The following is a 22573-nucleotide window of genomic DNA, read 5'->3' as shown; positions in this document are numbered from 1 at the left end:
TACTCTGTGTATTCTCATTGTGACCATGATGATGTGATTTTAGTTAGTTAGTTTATAGGGGAAAAAGCAGGAGGCCTATAATAGACCCCTGGGGGACTGTTTTGCTTGCGTTTAAGACAAGCCTGAGATCAATCAGGGCATCCTGGAGAGCATTAAAGGCAAGCTGCAGATTCCCAATGGCAAGAGCTCAACCGAGTTGGCAACACGGTCCTATCCACTTCCTTGTTAACGTAAAACTTAAAAATTCTGTATCTCGGCTCCTGAGTACTTTTTTTTTTCAATGAAAAATCTCTGGCACTGGCTTAAAAAAATATGAAAATACCTCTGGCAGTTAATGGGTTAAGGAAGGGTGTGTTTCCGGACTTCACAGACTGAAATCTATCACACAGATAGTTATAAACACCATTCTAAAGCTAAATTTTTAAAGGTAGGGTAAGTGATATTTTTTGGCAATTATTATTTTTTTTTTTGTTAAAAGGCTTCAGCACTATATTCGGATAGTGATCATTGCAATAGAGTGTTTGTTCAGTAACAAGGGTCTCCCCATCACTCCAGCGCTTTAATAAACAAGAAAGAAATGGGTTTAAAATGAGCCAATCAGGAAAGAGTACCCATTCATCAGCTTAGTGTTCCAGTTCCAATTTTGATTGCTAATTTCTTTGTGCCATCACTTCCAATTCCACGTGTTTAATCTATATTCTGTGCAAGTTCTCTCTCCAATCCTGATTGGATAAAAGAGGTATGCTGACCTGAAAATGCATGTTCTGTTTACTTAAGAGCACAGGAGAGATGAGGAGACTCCTGTTACTTAACACTCTATATCAATGAGTACTAGATCTATTCAACACTTATCACTTAGCCTACCTTTACATCCTGTATTATGCAATTTCTGTAAAAGTAGCGTATGGGTTTATAGGTAAGTCCACAAAGAGAGAGGCACAATGATTTGTTGTTGTCTAAAGCAGTAATAATGTTGTTAGTAACAAGAGTAACAGCAGTTAATGTACTATGATTGACTCTGAAGCCAGATTAATTTAGTTTATGGGTGATTCCAGGACTTTGACAGGACAAGGTAACTTTTGAGATTGGACTATAATTATCTAAATCTTGCCTGTCACCTCCCTTATGTAGTGGGATTGCATGAGCAATATGTCCAATAACGAGGGAAACAGCTTGAGGAAATAGAAATATTGAAAATAATATGTAATCTGCTACACAATAAGAGGTGCCGCTATCTTTAGGGGAAAGGGGTGTATTTTATTTTCTCCAGTCGAGCCCTTGTGATTTATGTTGTAGCAGTGCTTCCAGAACAACAGGAGTAGAGAGGGGCTGATCTATTTGTACAAACACAATCAACATTATCAAGTAAGTGGGGGTCCTCTGTATGTCTTGTTAAATAAAATAAAAGATACTTGATGAAGTACAAAATAAACACTTTTCAACAAAGATTGCACTATGCAGTTGGCAGGATAGAGAGCATTCTTTATTTATATGTCAGGCTTGAGAACATAATTTTTTTTGGTGTGTATTTGGAAAGAGATGTGTGAAAATATTTAAATATGTTTTCATGGGTCTGGGCATTCTTGCTCCAGAAAGAGAATCCTCCAGGAATATTGGCCACACTAAAAAGAGGACATTGCCTTCACAACAAATCAATAAAACACGTCATCATAATATGCCCATGGCTACTCTGTGTATTCTCATTGTGACCATGATGATGTGATTTTAGTTAGTTAGTTTATAGGGGAAAAAGCAGGAGGCCTATAATAGACCCCTGGGGGACTCCTGTCAGTCCCATATGAGGCCCACACGTGGGCGTGCCGGCTGGGTAGGGTTTAAGTGGTTAAAAAGCACATGACTCCTATGTGTATTCACATCGTGACTATTGATATTTGACATTTGATATACTGTATTATCCCCTTGGGGAAATGTGTCCTGTGAATGTGACTCATGCTAAGGGGTCGTGTCCACCGAGGCATTTATTTTTTTTGCAGCTGGAAAACGGCAGGCGCTCGCAGCTCGCCTAAAAAAACGCTTCCAAACGCCTGCATTGAAAATAATTCAGCTCTCAGCAAGCAGAACAAAAAGGCCACACGTGAACGCGCGAGTGCAGAATAGAAGCGCCGTGTCTCGTCACACTGCTGGTGTTTACAAAAAAGAACGTGGCGCTCCCGCTGCAAACAATTAGATAGTGTTGATTTCGACGACTGAAACTATGACGAGAAATGTTTGTCGACTACCTTTTTTCACTGACGAAAACTAAGCTATGATGACTGTAAATAAGACTAAATATATTGACAATTTCGTCAACAAATAAAAACTAGACTAAAGGGTTAGAGGGACTAGTGGAGAAGAGATCCAGTAAAAGACAAGACATTTTATGTTGCGCTCAGGTGTTGCGCTCTGAAATTAGCAGATGGACAAGCTCACAACGCGTTGTAGATCGGCTATTTTCAGCATGCAACCAAGTGTAAAATTACCATTTTTTACGACGCCATCAAGGCCCGCCAACACACATTTTAGTCGACTAAATCAACTGTAAATTTGTTGACTATAATCTTATTAAATGTAGTCGACTAAAACTAGACTAAAAGTAAAACGTATCAGATGACTAAAATATGACTCAAACTAAATGGTATTTGATTCAAAAGACTATGACTAAAACTTAATCAGAATTTGCTGTCAAAATCAACACTACAATTAAAAACATACTGAATACGTTGCGCTCAGGAAAATGAAAATAAAACGTCTTGTTGGAAACGGCCCCTAAGGATCAGTGAACAGCTACTGTGCAGCACTAGGGGACCAATAACTCACCTAATAGATGTCAAGTACTAGCCTGGAAACCAGACCAATCTGCCAGTGCAAAACAAAAACATTTCAACTCTCGGGTCACTTCAACAGGCTCGTTGTTTTCGTCTTCCCTTGGACGGTCTCCATCACTACACAAGCAGAACTACTTGGGCTTTTTGCTCTTAGTCCGTTAAGACCGGGAACGCATCTGTGTCATTTTAGATTTATTTGGCTATTCAAAAAACTGCTCGTAGCGTGGCAGAGCTTGTAGATCTTCTATTGTTTGTTTTTTTATTGTGAAAATGTGTGCAAATCTTTGAATGAATATATATATATATATATATATATATATATATATATATATATATATCGTCGGTGTCCGGGACGAACCAGCTAACTCATCTTCTTTTTTTTTCCCATAAATCAACGCTATTGAACACCCTTTACGTCTGTGTAAAAAAATCAAAACATTTGAACCAATGTAAAGTATTAAAAAGCGCCTCTGACGAAAACTCCCAACTCCATTGGATCCTCAAACTGTCCGTCAAAAACAAACAACTCCCCCCTCTCCTCTCCAGTGCTGCGTTTTCACAGCATGAGTAGAACTCGCTGCGCAGTGAACGAGGAGGAGGAACGCGGATATGATGCAGTGTACCTGTTTATCAAACTTAGCACTGACGCTAATGTTATGAAAACAAGTAATTATATTTCTAAAATCTATGAAGTGTTTAATGAGGAGAGCAATGTGACAAGAAGAAAGGCGTTCATAGCATTTCTGCCGCGCTAGTTCTACTCGCTCTTTGCAGAAGTTATTGTAATATTTAAAGTCCTGTTTATTATTGTAGGCCTATATAATAAGTGTCATGAAGCATCAAGGCATTAATTCACACGTTGTTGTGATGCATTGTGAGCTTGGAGATCCATTGTTAGCTTTTGGGAATTTGTACCCTTTTGAAACCTCTCCCTCAGCAGCGAGTGGAGCTATTGTTGTTTGGACAATAACTCCATTTCAGCTTGATTTCTGCTCGTCTGAAACTACTAACTCCACTTGCGCTGGGTAAAGTGTTGATTTACCCGCGATTTGGGTAAAGTGTTGATAAGGCGGGGAGACACAAAGGAGACTCTTTGTGTCTCCTACCGGATATACACACGGTCATCAAATTATTGGCTTAGGAATGCGACAAAAAACAAAACATCTCCATGAATTCAAGGCTTCATGGGGTGTGTAATTGATAGAAAATAAGTCATTTTTGGATGAACTATTCCTTTAAAGGCAAGCTGCAGATTCCCAATGGCAAGAGCTCAACCGAGTTGGCAACACGGTATAAAACCGTGTCGTGTCGGATGGAATTGGAGGTCATTAAGAGTGGAGACAACATTGTTGGTTCAAGTAAAAAGGACAGACTCTAAAATTGAGCCCTGCGGGACACTTAAGGAAGGGTGTGTTTCCGGACTTCACAGACTGAAATCTATCACACAGATAGTTATAAACACCATTCTAAAGCTACATTTTTAAAGGTAGGTTAAGTGATATCTTTTGGCTAAAACATTTATTTTTTTGTTAAAAGGCTACAGCACTATATTCGGATAGTGATCATTGCAATAGAGTGTTTGTTCAGTAACAAGGGTCTCCCCATCACTCCAGCGCTTTAATAAACAAGAAAGAAATGGGTTTAAAATGTTCAGCCAATCAGGAAAGAGTACCCATTCATCAGCTTAGTGTTCCAGTTCCAATTTTGATTGCTAATTTCTTAGTGCCATCACTTCCAATTCCACGTGTTTAATCTATATTCTGTGCAAGTTCTCTCTCCAATCCTGATTGGATAAAAGAGGTATGCCGACCTGAAAATGCATGTTCTGTTTACTTAAGAGCACAGGAGAGATGAGGAGACTCCTGTTACTGAACACTCTATATCAGTGAGTACTAGATCTATTTAACACTTATCACTTAGCCTACCTTTACATCCTGTATTATGCAATTTCTGTAAAAGTAGCGTATGGGTTTATAGGTAAGTCCACAAAGAGAGAGAGGCAAAATGATTTGTTGTTGTCTAAAGCAGTAATAATGTTGTTAGTAACAAGAGTAACAGCAGTTAATGTACTATGATTGGCTCTGAAGCAGATTGATTTAGTTTATGGGTGATTCCAGGACTTTGACAGGACAAGGTAACTTTTGATTGGACTACTTCTGCCGCGCTAGTTCTACTCGCTCTTTGCAGAAGTTATTGTAATATTTAAAGTCCTGTTTATTATTGTAGGCCTATATAATAAGTGTCATGAAGCATCAAGGCATTAATTCACACGTTGTTGTGATGCATTGTGAGCTTGGAGATCCATTGTTAGCTTTTGGGAATTTGTACCCTTTTGAAACCTCTCCCTCAGCAGCGAGTGGAGCTATTGTTGTTTGGACAATAACTCCATTTCAGCTTGATTTCTGCTCGTCTGAAACTACTAACTCCACTTGCGCTGGGTAAAGTGTTGATTTACCCGCGATTTGGGTAAAGTGTTGATAATATAATGACACATGCAAGTGTCTGACAATATATAAAGTCACTATACCAACTTTGATGAGGCAGTATTGCTTTGTTTTAAAAAATATAAGGTTTTCTTCATTTCCTGAAAATTTTATATTTTGTTTTTTCGTTTCCTGAACAATGAGCGTTTTGGAGTTAGCAGGTTCAGGCTGAACAGCAGAGATATACATATACATATACATATATATATATATACATATACATATATATATATATATATACATATACATATATATATATATGTCACAGGGAAATTGGCATTCCAGGGAAATTGAAAAAGGAGCACTCGTTTTTAGGCGGAGGGCTTCGCCGAGAGGCGGGGATTTTCGAGAAAGGCTTTTTTACGCGAGGCGCTCCTCCTCGCGAGGAGGAGGAGGAGGCACGAGGCGGGGCTTTGATGCGAGGCGGCGAGAGGAGGAGGAGGCGCGAGGCGGGGCTTTGATGCGAGGCGGACCTGGCTTTTGTTGTTCCCCCCTACATAGCAACCAGGAAGCTACGCTAGGGGAACGCTGAACACGCGTTCACACGCACACGTGATAATAGTTATTGTCCATGACGGAGGCGCGAAGACTTAGCAGAGCTTGAGGCCGAGGAGGCGCGCCCAAGCGCCTACGGGCGCGAGTGCCCGCGCCGACCGGCCGATGGTCTGCTAGTCGAATCAGCGCCGTCAGAGTTGTAAACCGATAGGGGTAGAATAGATCTTTTCATGGGTTACTATCCACGTGTGCATGTGTGTCGTGGATAAACTAAAACAAATGTTAAAAGCCAGAACACAATAAAATTATCTTAACAGTCATGCTTTCAATAAACCAAATTGAAAGCACACACGCACGCATGCACACGTGTGCGTGTGTGCATGCGTGCGTGTGTGTGTGTGTGTGGTTATATATATATATATATATATATATATATTATTATTTTTTATTTTTTTTACCTAGTTTTTGTGTCTTCTAAATCCTAAAAGTTTTTTGAAAAAACCTATGTTGCTGTAATATCAGTGGTTTTCAAACTTTTACATGTCAAGGACCACCCAAAATGATATGTAGTTGGCCGCAGACCCCCATCTCAAAAATATTTTGTTCCAGGGAAGCAAAGATTTGAGTTACAAATGTTCGCTTTGGGAAAAAAAATATTCAAAGATTTGCACATAATTATCAACATTCTTCAATGAAATAGCAGATCTACAAGTTTCAGTCGATCAAATCCACACTGTTTAATTGTTGTATATCTGCTATTTTTGAATAGCCAAAGTATACAAATAATGGTTAAAGTGGTTAAACACAGATGCTTTCCCGGTTTGAATGGGTTAAAGTATACTAAGTTAGTTCCACTGATCCTAGGCGGAAAACACAATCGATTGATCGATTGTTACACATGCTCTGAGAATGCACGCGGGCCGGGGCGCCGGGCCGGGCCGGGCCGGGCCGGGCCGGGCCGGGCCCACCCATCTGACCACTTAACACGGCCGCTGCGCGTGTTACGTGGTCCAGCTTATTTTCTACTTACAGCCACTGCAATTGGTGGAGGTGTCTGAACACACCTGGACTCAGATGGGTGATCAGGTTGTCGCTCAGATACCTGGGAGACACATCAGATAGACAACACTGTATAAATACAACTTACACACAAATACATCACACAACCAAAAACATCACCAATGTTATTATAGTGTAGCAATCAGCATTATTTGTTAATATCTTTTTTCTTTCGTTTAGATTTTTTGTTTTACATTTTCATTAGTTTTTAAAGCTAGTTTTATAAATGTTTCATATTTTTTTGTAAAGGCTTAGTTTTACTTTTGTAGTTTTAGCGTCAGGGGCTTAGTTTGTAAAAGGTCAGAAATAATAGCAAAAATAGCAAGCTTACGACACGTTGCAAACTCGCAAAGCAATGTTGAAGAAAGATTTGAAGAAACATATTGGAAGATTTCATATATACCCAGAATACTGGGCTTATGTATGAACTATTGTAACCTAAAACACTAAAACTAAGAAAATGTTTGCTATGATTTAAGTTCATGATTTTGGTGCGATAAAGTCAGAGTCCGACTGTAATAAATAAGGGTCTGTGCACACAGAAAGCATTTTCTGCCATGCAATTCAGTAAAGACGCGCTGGAGCATCTGTTTTTGGCTCAGCGTCCTCATGGGCGCTTCAAGCTGAGAATTGTTCTGCAGGTGACAGGACATTCTACACACACAACACATCGGTTCGAACTCTGCGTGTGAGCACTATGAACATGATATCCAAAGTGCTCCTCCGCAAAAAAACAACAATAAAAAACTACGCTGCTGTTGGGCAGAAACCTCGGGCAGAAAACCCCATATTTCTTTTTATGATTTTTGTAAACTGATGCCTTACTTTGTTACACTACAATGTTACAAAAGTAGCAAAAATATCTAATCTAAAATAGATCAGCTATTTTGCTATTTTAGAAAATGAAAAAAGTAAAAGTGAAAGTCTGTCTGTGGGCTTTATTAATGTTTAAACAATAAAAAACATTAACAAGAGCTTGTGATTAATAATAACTGCATTGGATCCATAGGAACACAGGTTATTTGTTTTCCATTTTCTGAAAAGTAACAGTTTACCTGACAGCAACGTCATGTTCATTTTTGAACACTATACTTGCAGAGGTAAGCAAACTACTCACAACCTCTCCAGCTTGTAGAGTCCATTGAAGGCGTGCCTGCTGATGAACTGCACACTGTTGTTCTGAAGAAACCTGAAGGCAGCAAACACAAGCGCACATTAGTGTTGATTTTGACAGCACATTTTGATTTAGTTTTAGTCATATTCTTTTGAATAAAATTCCATTTAGTTTTAGTCATATTTTAGTCATCTGAAATGTTTAACTTTTTGTCTAGTTTTAGTCGACTAAATATTATAAGACTTTAGTCGACTAAAATGTATTTTGGCAATGAATGTGTTGATGGCGTTGTAATGGATTTTACACTTGGTTGCATAACTTGCATGCTGAAAATAGCAGATCTACAAGCTCACAACGTGAGCTGCTATTAGATCTGCTATTTTCAGAGCGCAACACCCGAGCGCAACCAAACATAAAATGACTTGTCTTTTAGTTCTACTGGATCTCTTCTCCACTCTTCCCTCACTAACATTTTAGTCAAGTTTTTATTTGTAGTAGTCTTAGTCATCATGGCTTAGTTTTTATTTAGTTTAGAAAATGTTTCGTCATATTTTTGTCGACGAAATCAACACTGGCGCACATTCATAATCTGGGAACGCAGTTGATTTTCATTTGAGACTCAAATACCTGTGGGAAGAATATAGAGCTTTGACATTTTAACAAAGAAATATCATTTACACCCTTAAAACTCAATGTGCGTGCACACACACGCACACGCACACACACACACACACACACACACACAGTCCTTTGGGATTTGATGTCTTTGAGTCTCTAGAACTATGTGGGTATAACTGTTAGTGTGTGTTGGTTTCATGTGTGTGCACTTTTGTCCCCGTCTGTGTGTATGTTTGTGTGTAGCCACATGTGTTTGTGTTTGTGTGTGTGTCTCTGTTCTCATAACCAAAGCAAAAACAGTTGGATGGAAATGAGCACCAGCAGAACGAGACTGAACACATTGTGCAGACATTAGACTTCCACAGAAATTATCTCATCTACCACACACACACACACACACACACACACACACACACACACACACACACACACACACACACACACACACACACACACACACACACACACACACACACACACACACACACACACACACACACACACACACACACACACACACACAGCTTAATCACATAATGAGCATCATTATTGAGAAATATACTCCAACAGGGCGATGCAGGAGTTCTGAATGTTTATTTCTCAAAAAAGACTGCCTCACTATTCATTATCTGGCTAATTAAACGGGTACTTAATAAGGGAATCAACAATTTGACATTAAGTACAGCAAAAAAAGAAAGCATCCCTGTGGCAAACATTCAGCAAAAACAGAGCTGTGAGCTTGTATATCGATATTTATATCGAGGGGAAAAAGGGGGTCTAGACAAAGTAGAGGGTTTAAGTCAGGGGTGTGCAACTTTGATGATGGAGAGGGCCACTATATTTCCACTCTCACTCCAGAGGGCCACATTGCATATACTGTACTGTACAGAAACCTCTTATCTCTGTATTTTATTATTTTTTTGTACTTTTTTTTCGTAATGTTGTTCAATGGCCAGTGTGCAATTTGTTGTCGGTCAGTGTTGTACTGCATGTTGTTGTCATTGTGTGTGTCCATAACACATTTCCCCAGGGAAAATACAGTCCATCCTATGCTATGCAATGCTATCCATTTCATATCATGCAAGGACAAATGTGTTCAATAATGTATGCACATTGTATGTCAGAACAACATCAACAACAAAACAAAAAAATCTCACATTACCAACATGAATCGCACCCATGAAAAGCCATAAACACCACACACACACACACACACACACACACACCCACACCCCCACTGATTGCAGGCTTTGTACCCCACCCGGAAGTTCATGACATTCAGCTTCTGTCTTTGTCTTTCTAAATTAGCCCTCTATCAGTCCTTGATTAAACAGCTGGGACACCGGTTTAGTGTAATTATCTAATTGCGCTCACCATTAACTCACTATTAATCACTACTAGACCAGTTAAATAAACTCTGTTATATCCCCATCACCTCCATAAGGCGGCAAACGCCTGCAGTCATGTGGTCTGCAACACTGCAATGTGATGGCTGCCTTACAAAAATATATTTAGAAACTGTAAGCCACCAGCTTACAATTTATAGAGGTAAACACACTGACGTCGAAATGATTGAAATGATTAATCATATAGTAATAATCAGCCAGCACACCTACGCCTGTCTCCCTCGCAGCCCTGATGTACCGTAACGTAATGATCCCATTTGTATTCCTCTGATGCGAACCAAATGAAAACTAAATGCAATCTGCAATCTGTGCTTGTGTCTCCACGAAGAAGCACTAACAAGACATATCTTGTTCAATAATGTCAAGTGGTCGCAAAACCAAAACATCTTGCATGTCACCACAAAAGTGTGCGTCACTATGAGTCAGCACAAAATGTTTTGGCTATCAGGCATTCTGTGTGCTACTGTGGTTATAGAATCACACACACAGTTGTTATTTATAATGAAGTGAGCATCACTCATTAGTCATTATCATAATATTTGACTTAATAGTCAACATTATCAATGACACTATTCTGCTTCATACATGAAGACTCATCTCTTCAGACTCCACCACAGCCCTTAGCACTTAACACATTCATTGCCAGGTATTAATTAATCCGCCACTGCCAAATTTTACCTTATTTTGAGTCTTTTTGACGATCCACAGAATATTTTATATAAACCAATTAACCAATTAACCAAGCATCCGTTTGAATATCATGATAACTAAATTACATTTTAACATTGTGGTCAAGAAAAACACAAGCTCAAAAACAAGTGAACAAAATGGTCTTCATCAATCGAACAGAAGGTGGCAGGAAGGGGTATGGGGAGAGTTAAAGGAATAATTCACCCAAAATAATGTATGGTAAATGGTGCATTTAAAGTATATAGCGTTTTTATCCAAAGCGCTTTACATAGATTGTGCATTACATTCACCCATTCAGGGTTTCCTGCAGGAAAAAAGTTAGGCCCGGTGCTCGGCCAGGGGAGACTCATGATTTTTTTTGCATTTATTCATTAATTCTGATGAAAAACACGACTACATTATGCTATTGTTAGTCACATTTATTCAACATTGGGTTTGGACACAGGTTTCACTTAGAGCAAAGGCATTATAATATGCTACTCTCTACCTCCCCCTACAGGCTGGTATTATAATATGTTACTCTCTACCTCCCCATAGAGGCTGCTATTATAATATGTTACTCTCTACCTCCCCCTACAGGCTGCTATTATAATATGTTACTCTCTACCTCCCCCTACAGGCTGGTAGGGCCTGTAAAAGGCCAATCAAATAAAACGATGATTTTTAAGTCCACGGAAATAATGAATTTAACTTGAAGGTTAAGGATGATTTAATTGTAATATAGTACAAGAATAGTGTAACTATCTGTAAAATATAACCCATTTCTTTCATAAAATTATGTATTGGGTTATAGCCTATTTGTCTCAATATTTGTCACATTCAGCCCTGGACTTCACTGACTGTAGGGGTCACATTAATCACATTAGAATCACAGATTAGAGATTTTATGTATTTTCCCCTATTTTCTGTATTTTTCACTATTTAAAATATAGTATTTCTTAATTTTTAATAATTATAGCTTGTAGGTTGGCTTTTTTCACTATTTGAAATTGTTTTAAAATAAAAGGAACAGTTTTCCCAACCAACAGATAGACAGAGACAATATTTAGCCTATATATGGTTCTGTATCAGTGTATGAGTTAGTTTTAGCAGATTTCATTCTAATTGGCTACTGTAGACTAATCTATGAATTTCATGGGCCTGGGTAGGGCCACCTGGCCTGGCGGAGATCTGCCCTGTTGCGCAGCAATTAACTTAAACGAGGAGCTGTGCATTAAAAACGGCTCAAACTATGTCAAACTGTCACGTTCTAGCTGCTGAAATAAACTTCCCATTTGTATCATTGTTGACAAAGGAACAGAACATGGATATTGTTTGCAAAAGGATTATTTATTTATTGTCCATCAGAGCGGTGAGATCACAGCTTCTCTCTGCTTTTGTATGATATTGATAGCCTAATCTTTGGATCTGTTTGCAGTTATTAATTTGTATTGCTGTTGATCCGACATCGGGTTCTCTCTCTCTCTCTCTCTCCCTCCCTCTCTCTCCTGCACCCGTGCGCTCTCTCATGCTCTCCCCCCCCCTCTCTGTCAAAAGTGTTGCTTGGCTTCCGCGCATTATAAACTGGAATATAGGCTTTAAATCTAACCTATCACTGGTTATGTGCAGTGTTTCACTTGATGTTGAATCTCAACCAGAGAACTGGTGTCTACCATTACCGTATTGACAGAGGTGCGCGCTGTGCGTCCTGGCCGTCTCCACGCATCCATTGCGTGCGGAGTGTGCGTTCTGGCGGGTGGTTGTTTGGAGTTGTATAATTTATAAGAGAGAGAGACGAGGAGAGAGAGAGAGAGAGCGAGAGAGAGAGAGACACGGAGCGAGAGACAGAGACAGAGAGAGAGAGAGAGAGAGAAAGAGAGAGGAAGACACACACACGGACAGAGAGAGAAAACCCGCGCAGCAAGCCAAACTTCTAGTTTGTAAAGACACTGCGCTCATTATTATCCTCTTCCTCTGGTTTTGTAGCCAGCGTTGCCAAGTCTCGTGAGAGAAATAAGTTACCTCTAAAAACAAGTCAAATCTTGCGTGAAAAATAAGTCAAATCTTCCGTGAAAAATAAGCCAAATCTTGCGCGAAATAAGCCGACATGGCAACGCTGGTTTGTTATGACACGGTGACTACTTGCGCTCCCACAGCATCAACGCGTGCGCTGCTCTGATCCGATAAAAAACATATTTTGCACAGGGGTAGCCACAATAACAACAACTACATTAAACAAATCTATCTGGAGTTAATGTGCTTTACATTGGATTTGTCCTGCGGCAATGCGCGGCACATTCCTGAGCCTTGCATTGCAACGTTGCATCATTTTAATTTTCACCAGTATTTTTTAGGCTCGGCGGGCGCCGGGCCTGAAATGGACTGCCGGAAACCCTGCCATTCACACACACACACACACACACACACACACATTCATACACTGAATGCGGAGGAAACCATGCAAGGCACCAACCTGCTCATCAGGAGCAATTAGGGGTTCAGCGTCTTGCTCAAGGACACTTCCATACTAACTCTGAGGGAGCCCGGGATTGAATTCCGGCAGCGCTACCGGCCACTCTACCCCTGAGCCACTGCCCCTAAATACTTATTTTCTATCAATTACACACCCCATGAAGCCTTGAATTCACGGAGATGTTTTAGTTTTTGTCGCATTCCTAAGCCAATAATTTGATGACAGGCGAAGTCTCAAGTTGGTCATCGAATTATTGCCTCAGGAATGCGTCAAAAACAAAAAAAAATCACCATGAATTCCAGGCTCCATGGGGTGTGTAATTGATAGAGAAGGCGCCCGGCTGACCAGGGCGAGGCAGTATAGAGACCAGGATTACTACATTTTTTTGTGAGGGTACCTACCCTAGGGAACACGGGGAGAACATGCAAACTCCACACAGAAAGGCTCTTTCGCCAACCCCACCTAGGGTATGGGCGCTGATGACGCAGAGGGGAAGACACGTAGCCTGGCATTGGCCAGACCAATAACGTGGATTCACTCTCACGTTCCTCCCCGGTATCAGTCTGGACTTCTGCCCATAGGGAGCGAGTATGAGAAATCGGTAGCTACAGCTGGCTCATCTTAGTCTATTTTCTCCCTGGTGCTTCTGTGTTTATCTACTAACAACAGAATTATTATGTTTAAGTTGATTTATGTTTCTGCTGTTGGTAGAATCTGTCTTGAGAGATTTGCATAATACCACCATGCACTGACTTCCTTATAAGGAGGGCCTTAATTGTTGCCAGCTCAGAGCATGACAGAGAGATAGAGAAGTGGAGAGGAGAAGAAAAAAAAAAACATGGCCCCTAAATTAAGACAAAAAAATAATTTGACTAATGCAGACACAAAAGTGATCGTTTGACATGTTGAAAGCCACAAAAAGCTCTTCTTTTCAATTCCACCTCTTCTGGAATGACTGGCTCGAGGAAAGATGACTCAACAATAATTGAGTCAGAGAATGTCATGTACTCTGATATGTGCACTCTGACTTCAATTTAATACAAGTGGTATGATATAAAAGTTCATGACAAAAGGAGAATATCAGATCAAAAACGGAGGAAAAATACTGGTGGAGGACAAGAGCCGCCTGACTTATTACCCAGAGTGAGAGAGAAGATCAGGGCTATTATTCGTGACACGTTTTAAGTTTAATAATGTCTCAAGGAGGGAAAGAGTGATGGCAGATCCAGCCAGCAAGCACTTACACAGAGCAGCAATTTATTTTTATTTTATTGTTGAGCCAGCAAGGAGTTACACAGAGCAGCAATTTATTCTCTCTCTGTTCCTTTCAACTAAGACTCTTAGCCAATAAGGCCTATCTCTGCCGGAAACAGCTTGACACAGTAATTCAAGCTTTTATGATTATTGCAACTCTTGTTATAATCTGCAGCTACAGCTGGTTCAGAATGCAGCTGCACGTCTCTTCCCTGGTAACAAAAAGTATGACCACGTCACCCCGGTCCTGGCCGCACTCCACTGGCAACTCCCTGTTGGTTTTAGAATTGATTTTAAACTGTTATTATTCGTTTTTAAAGCTCTTAACACAAACGGGTTAACGGGCCTAACGCGTTTTATTAAAACAGATTACTTGGAGTGCCAGAGAACTCACCGTTTGTAACGCTGTGCTGTTTATAGCTGTGACTCCACTGCGAGCACCCACACGCAAACAATGGATGCGTGTACGACGATCGATGGTCCTGGCTAACGCCTGGAAGAATAACATCTCTCACGCTCGCCATTACGGAGTAATCGCCCATCGAAAATTACTTGTTTTCCCCACTGTAAAAAGTTAAGGAGATACAGAGGTTTTTATCAAGGAGATAGAACGGGAGCGGACGGCGAGCCATGTTTTTTGGCACAGTGATCCACCTGTCCCTTCCTTCTCAGAGTCACCGTGGGTGATTCCAGAGCTAATCTAGCCCCCCCCTTGTGAAAAAAAAAAAAGCAAAAAAAGACTGATAACACGGTTTTTACCGTGTTCTAAGCGCTACTCTCTGAAAACACGTTTTTTACCGTGTTTGGCACCCGATGTGTTAATGGGCTACTTCCCATCTTGACGATCTTGTACGCCACATGGATATGCTTTAGCAAAACGTGGTGGCGCATGGCTTTAGTCTCTGCCAAATAGAATGGGTAAAAGGTGAAACATTTATTTCCACAGTTATAAGAGTAAGTCTTGGGAGTCAGGGATTCAGTTCTAGTTCGACATGGTTCAATATAGTTTAATACACAGTTCAATATAGACCGGACCGGGAAAGCATCTGCGTGTCATTTTAGATTTATTTGGCTATTGCCGCTTTACAAGCTTGTAGATCTGCTATTTTCGAAAAATCGTGAAGATTTGTGCAAATCTTTGAATACATATATATATTTCTTAAGCGAACATTTGTAACTCAAATCTTTGCTTCTGGAAGTCCTTGGAACAAAATATATTTTTTACAAACGTTTGCTTTAAAAAATGTAAATTCAAAGCTTTTGCAAAAAAATGTAATCAAAAGATCTACAAGCTCGTAGCGCGGCACTCGGTGCCACGCTACGAGCTTGTATATCTGCTATTTTTTAATAGCCAAAGTATAAAAGAATGGTTATATCTAACAAATTACACAGATGCGTTCCCGGATGGAATGGGTTATCCGCTTTTTGTTTTCCGCGGTGAGATTTTCTTAGAGCTCTCCGGAAGATCACTTAACATTCCGTTTGTGATCTATTGTCGTCTTTATAAACGATGAGGATTTTACATTTTAGATCAGAGGTTCCCAAACTTTTTTCAGATCCAAACCAAAATAAATCTGGTGTCTCCCTGAGGCCTCAAACATGTTGAAAACAGCAGATTGACGAGCTCACGACACGTTTTCATATGTTTTGAGCTTGTTTGAAAGTTTTTTTAATATACAAAACAGGTGTGAGGGGCTGAGATGTGAAGGCCTGGGGGGGGGGGGGGTGGCAGGCTCCTCAAGAGCTAGACACACACAGATATAACTTCAGTGGGAAGTTTTAGCAGGAGAGGAAATGATAGATTCATCCTGGGACACGCCACGCAGTAGACTTAGATCGTCTTTTGTGCCGTTAGCTGCACCTGTGAACCAGTGAAGTGACAAATAAAGATTCTGATGCTGTGTAATGGCGCACATGATGACCACTATGCTCGTTCAATAGACTAATTAGCTCGGAAGTAATAACAGTTAATTACAGTAATTACAGATCCGGCACAGGGCGGCACCGGGATGGCCAGAAACACCACTGCATTCACACCCAATTCTTCCTGTTGTTGTTACACCATTATTTCAAAAGGCTGCTTACATGATATATACTCGCGACGCATACAAATTAGTCCGCAACCCAATAGGTTTGGGAGACACAGGCTTAAATCTTGGCCTAGATCAGCAACATGGAGGTGAATAATGTGATAATAGTGGATAAAGGATCATTTAATATTAAGTGTTCAAACCAAAGGAGCGTGATACATCATGGAGGAGTGTGTGCAGTGTGTGTGCGTGCGTGCGTGCGTGCTTGGATCAATGGAAGTAACGTCCATTGTTGACCTGGCATCCTATAGTGTGTATAGTTTCAATGTACAGGCTGATGATAGGTTCTTGGTTTACATATGTATTAGTTATTATTAGATTATTGGTTTACTTATGTATTACTTTATTATTAGATTACTATTTCTATGCATTTGATGTAATATCTTGTGTTGTCCTTGCTTGCTGTACATCACTCTGTATTAAGAGCTAAATGCCGAAAGTGCTGTTGTGTACGTTTTCAGTACGTGTGCTTATGCTAACCTCATTTCGTTCAGTAAAGTGGTCGTAAACTGTCCCCCTTGGTTTCCTGTGTTTACTTTGAGTTCCGAGTTCCTGCATTATGGGTCCAAAAACACCGGGTTCCGGACCAAAAAAAAAGCGTCTTTTAATTATTCGGAACGAGTCCGAATTTTGCGTTTATTCGCATATTCGCCGGTACCACCTTTAGTGTACCTCTTGTCATTTTATGTATTGTTTTGTTTCCAAACTGTATAAGGATTCCATTTCTTTGTTTTATGGTTGTTTGTACAGTACGTTGCGTGTGGTTTTATTAATCTTATGTGGACCACAATGAAAACAAGCTTTTTTTGTTGGTGTTTTTGAATGGTGTGATTTTAATATAGCCAATAAAGTATCCTATCCTATAATTACTTTACAATCTCATGGGCTCTCACACTGGAGTACCACGTGTCGTGTGTGTGTGTGTGTGTGTGTGTGTGTGTGTGTGTGTGTGTGTGTGTGTGTGTGTCTCTCAATGCAGTAGGTTAGGCCTGACCTCGACTAGTCGAATAGTCGACTAATTAGTCGCGGGGGGTCCGAGTCGACTGCGTGTCTCTCAGTCGAGTCATGCAAAAAAAAAAAAAAATGTTTTTAGTTTTTTTTGGGGGGGTGTGTCCTTAGTCGACTGCCAGTCGACTATTGGCAATTAGTCGCCAATCAGATTCGACTATACAAATCCTTAGTTGGGGACAGGCCTACAGTAGGTGCAGTGGATGCATTTGCAATTTCTGTGGACTATGTAGCTTGCATACAAGAAGGCACTTCTCACCGGTGGACTCTACCAACAGCCAACGCTACCTGACGGCCCCTCCCCCAGCTACCGGGAAGAGAGGCAACAGACCCGGCGGCCTTCCAGCGGTAAATGTCCGTCCACTGTCGGAATAGCAACGGGTGGACCTCCAGGCCCACGAGAACAACTACAGAGGGCGCTTTAACACCAAGCAGCAGTGCAAGACTAAGAACTTTGTTTCCTCTGGTGATCCAGCCTAGGACATTATACCCACGGACTGTTTGTTGGAGGGTTTCGAACAACTTGGGATGCCCAAAGACGAGGCTGGCAAAGTATTGTGCCGTCTCGGCTGCCATATGTGGCGGGGCCGCCGCTACGTGGAGTGCTGAGTTTCACGCGTGTTGTATCATGAGGACATATATCCATGAGTTTGGAAATTGTTGTAAATTGTACTATCTATATTACAATTGGCAGACTTGCAGTACCAGGGAACGGACAAAAAACAAACTCAGTGCGCATGCGTAGTCACCGCTGTTGCCAGATCGTGCGCGAGCAACAAGCAACCAGCTTCATGAAAAAACACAAAGCTGCGCACTGCGCATGCGTCGACGCACTTTCTCTAACCAATTTACACCCACTTCACGCTTACAACACCTGGACATGGCAACCCAACCTCACTCTCCGAGCCTAGCAGCGTCGTCGCTCAAACACGAACGGCAGCCATTGTTTTTGTCCATTGTTTCTGTGGCCAGCTTTCTCCGCACTTTTCAACTTCAAAAAGCTCTCAAACTTCTTCTTTGAGGCACGGAATTTACTTATAAGATATCGTTTGGATAGAATTTAGTTGTTTCACTTCATATGTGTGGTCAATTAATCATGACAGAGCCTATTTACAAATAAAAATTCAGAGAACCGGCAGGGGCGGCCAGTCACACGCATGTATCCGAATAAGGCACCCTATTTTGGGCATGGCCATCTCAAAAGTCCTGTTGCGTCACATTAGTCGCGGAGGTGGCAAAAATGCACTGCAATTGGCTGAAGGCGAAAAACGGTGCATACTCACCCACCAGCGTATGTTGGCACACACACACACACACACACACACACACACAGATCTGTTGTCCTGTAGTCAAGGCTTTCTGTAGTGCAAAAAAAAACGGGGAGAGAGTGACACCACGCACGTCTCTGTGTGTGTGTGTGTGTGTGTGTGTGGTGGGGGTGGGGCGGGGGGGACAGCCATGCGCGCTAGAGATGCGCGGATCGCGGTTTTAGCCGCGGTTGCCGCAGTTAACCGCTGTTTGGGTGGATTTGGGTCAATCAAATATAATTATTAATTCATATTGGATAAACCGCGGGTGAAATAATGCGGGAATTAAATTAATGATATCAATCTATAGGCCTATAATAGCTTTTAAAAAGCACTAAATTTCACAGTGTGTGCGTTTGTAGTATTTTAATATTACGTCATTTTACACCAGGCACAAAATAGCGGCTCACGACATGTTGCTTTGCAGGCAGCCAGTGTTGCCAGGTTGCGAGAGAAATAAGTAGCCAGGTCTATGAAAACAAGCCCAAAACAAGTGCCAAACAAGCCCAAAAGTCGCAACACAGAGCATTGTTTTTGCTCTGTGTTTTGTTTTCACTTTTTCTTTCTTTTTCTGTAAAGCACTTTGAGCTGCATTCATGTCATGAAAGGTGCTATATAAATAAAGTTTATTATATTAAAAGTCGCTTATAAAAAGCTTATAAAAAGCCGACATGGCAACAAAGTGGTTGAAAGCGAAAGTAACTTAATGAAGACGTGCGCTTGTTGTTACCATGGTTGTGGATTGTATACAGTCACTGCATCGCGACAGTGGTGAGTAACACTGTTTATAAGAAAACTAACGTCAGGAAAATAACAATTATTTGGTGCGGTTGGTGCGGATCTATAAATAGGATGATATAAGTACCGCGGGTGGATGGCGGATGGATAATGAACTTGTTAACGCGGATTTGGGTGACAAAAAAACCCATCCGCGCATCTCTAATGCGCGCACACAGGGAGAGAGGGGGAGAGAGAGGGAGGGTGGGAGAGAGAGAATAAAAAAGCGAGCCCTCGCTTATTTTTGCGCGGACGAAATTTGTTTGTCATTGTGGTGAATGTTGTGTGTGCTGCTGATTTTTGATGTGTTCTGCCCGCGTAGCGTTCTTATTCATCAGTATAACAATGAAAACTCATTTTTCAAAGTTTAAAGGTAGGGTAAGTGATATTTTTTGGTTAAAACAAAAAGTATTTTGTTAAAAGGTTAAAATACTATATTCTGATAGTAATCATTGCTATAGAGTGTTTGTTCAGTAACAGATGTCTCCCTGTCTCTCCAGCTCTTTAATAAACAGAAAATACATTTTTCGGTAGGTGTCAAAATCTCAGCCAATCAGGAGAAAGTACCCATTTTTAAGCTTAATTTGTATAGTGTTCCAGTAAAAATTTTGTCTGCTCATTTCTTAGTGTCATCACTTCCAATTTCACTTGTTTAATCTATATCCTGATTGAGTTCTCTGTCCTGGTTGGATAAAATTGGAAATGAAACTAAAAAAAAAAAAAAAAAAACTACAAAATACATTTTCTGTTTTATAAAGAGCTGGAGAGACATGGAGACTCTTTATATGGACAGGACACTCTATAGTAACGAGCACTATCAGAACATAGACCCATTTTGCAATTATTTGAATAATTGCAAATCACTTACCCTACCTTTAAAGTAAAAATAATCATATATTTTTTAATTTTCATTTTATTTTGCAATTATTTGGGGGTCCACTTGCGATATCCTCACGGCCTACTCTACAGTGATAAGTATGGGAGAGTGTGGTGTGCAGTCAGTGTGTCAGCACTGGTACATTTTCCTTCACAAAGCTATTCTTGGTAATCTCCCTCTTTCACTTGTTCAAAGTGCGTGTCAATCCAAAAATCACTTAACCTCAGATCAAAAGCCTGGCCGCGCTGTACCGTGCCCCCTTTTGTGAACCGAGGCTAGCAAAATACGCTTTTTATTTTATTTTTGGTCCGTGGGTAATTAAGATTACAGCGGAAGTCCTCGCTTAATTAACAAGATTAACAAGATTCTTGGCCAGGATATCTCCGTATGTCAACGGCAGTGTAATGTACCTTAGCCTGGGTACACCCCCGCATTCCTAAACCCCCCCACTTATACACCCCCCCATTCCGAAAACCCCCCCCCCCACTCCTACACCCCCCCACTCCGAATTTTTTTTTCGGAATGGGGGGGTGTAGGAGTGGGGGGGTTTTGAAATTTTGAAATAAACCCTGCCATTCCGAAAAATAGATATAAAAAAAATATATATATAATTTTTTTTTTTTTTTTTTTTTTTTTGCGGGGCTTCCCAAGTTTGGGAGCCCGGCAAAAATTTTTTTTTTTTTTTTTTTTTTTTTTTTCAATAGAAAAAAAAAACCGAGGAGGGAGTATTAATATATTAAAGTATTCTGGCGCAGCTGTTCACCCCCCCCCACCTGCGTGACCCCCCCCCCCCCCCACCGGGACCCCCCCCGGACCCCCCCCCCAGGCCCAAGGTGTCACTCATAATAATTTTATATTTTGCGCTTTGACACAGAGCGGTTGAGATTTCATTAAGCCAGATCTTTGTCAATTTTACTTGAATTCTTATCATTTTAATGTTTATATGATCTGTAAAATGTAGATTTTCATTTGGTAGCAGTCATGCATTTATTGTAATTTATTATAATGTATTTCTTATTTTCTGTCATTTATTTCCACGCACGTAACATTATCTGTCTGTCTGTCTGTCTGTCTGTCTGTCTGTCTGTCTGTCTGTCTGTCTGTGTGTGAGTGTGCGTGCGTGTGCGCACAGACAGACAGACAGACATCTTTCCTCTACAAATGAGACTAACAAGTCAGTCGAATCCCATGCTATAAGCTTGTAGATCTGCTGTTTTTGAAAGCATCAGAATCACGTGCGCGTGGAGGGAGCGCACACGCGCGCAATATTAAAGTCTTCTGGCGCAGCTGTTCACCCCCCCCCCCCCCCCCCCCCACCGGGACCTATCTATCTATCTATATATCCATCTATCCATCTATCTATCTATCATTCATCTGTCACAAGGCTTTTCAGCCCAAGGACCCCCTAGCTGCCGTCCACTCATCAGTGGGCTGATTGGCACAGTATTAAAGCAACGCACCTCCAAACACAGTTAGCTGTCTGTCTCTCCACACTGGTCTATTATCAGTCCAGGCTGGCCTGTTGGGCCCGCCTGTGTTCTCATCGCGCATTAGCGCAGGTATGTCTCTCCATCTTGCTGTTTATGCAATTGTCTTATGCTGCGTAGTGCATGGTCTTGAACTTGACCATGAGCGTTTGTGTCCTTTGTAGCCCTGGTGTGTCAACCCATCTTGTTGGCGTTTTGCGCCGGGCGTGCAGTGCTTCATGCTGCACAACGGGTACGTTGGTGGTCCTCCTTCTCCGCAGTATAGCAAGTTAATTTCAGGCACTATAATAACCATGGCCCTTTATTATTACAGTTTGTCTCCTACCGGTGTTCGCCGCTGCAGGCAGTCCATTGTGGCTTACGCCTTTGCTGCACCGCGGTACGTGACTGTCTCTCTCTGCTCCTGTCACCCGTCTTAATGAATATTAGTATTATACTGTAAATGGTAGAATGACACGGCCGTTTGTCCTTTCGGGCACCGTGATACTCCACTGCTGCTTTGCGGGTTTCCAATAACCCACGCATTAAGAACCCTCTCACACTGATAATCCATTCTGAGGTTCCCCTCCAGCTGAGCTTATGCCCTTATATGGGTGAACGTATTCTTTTCTGACGCATTGGTCCACACTCT

At 41.1% G+C, this 22573-nt stretch overlaps 1 protein-coding gene across 2 annotated transcripts in view; it reads right to left on the bottom strand.

Annotated features, from left to right (window-relative positions):
• Positions 1 to 22573, bottom strand: part of LOC308089996 (relaxin receptor 2-like) — a 231202-nt gene that overhangs the window by 74257 nt on the left and 134372 nt on the right. For both annotated transcript variants that reach the window (XM_080435012.1, XM_080435011.1), the window contains exons 7-8: positions 7980 to 8051; positions 6834 to 6905 (exon numbers count right to left, since the gene is read on the bottom strand). In XM_080435012.1, the coding sequence (XP_080291138.1) occupies positions 6834 to 6905; positions 7980 to 8051 (144 nt within the window). The remainder of the gene's footprint in view (positions 1 to 6833; positions 6906 to 7979; positions 8052 to 22573) is intronic.

The sequence above is a fragment of the Gymnoscopelus braueri genome (genome assembly GCF_963280865.1).
Source record: "Gymnoscopelus braueri genome assembly, chromosome: 8".
Classification (NCBI taxonomy): domain Eukaryota; kingdom Metazoa; phylum Chordata; class Actinopteri; order Myctophiformes; family Myctophidae; genus Gymnoscopelus; species Gymnoscopelus braueri.
Note: the sequence above shows the minus strand (reverse complement) of the source record. Positions and strands in the feature narration are given on the sequence as shown.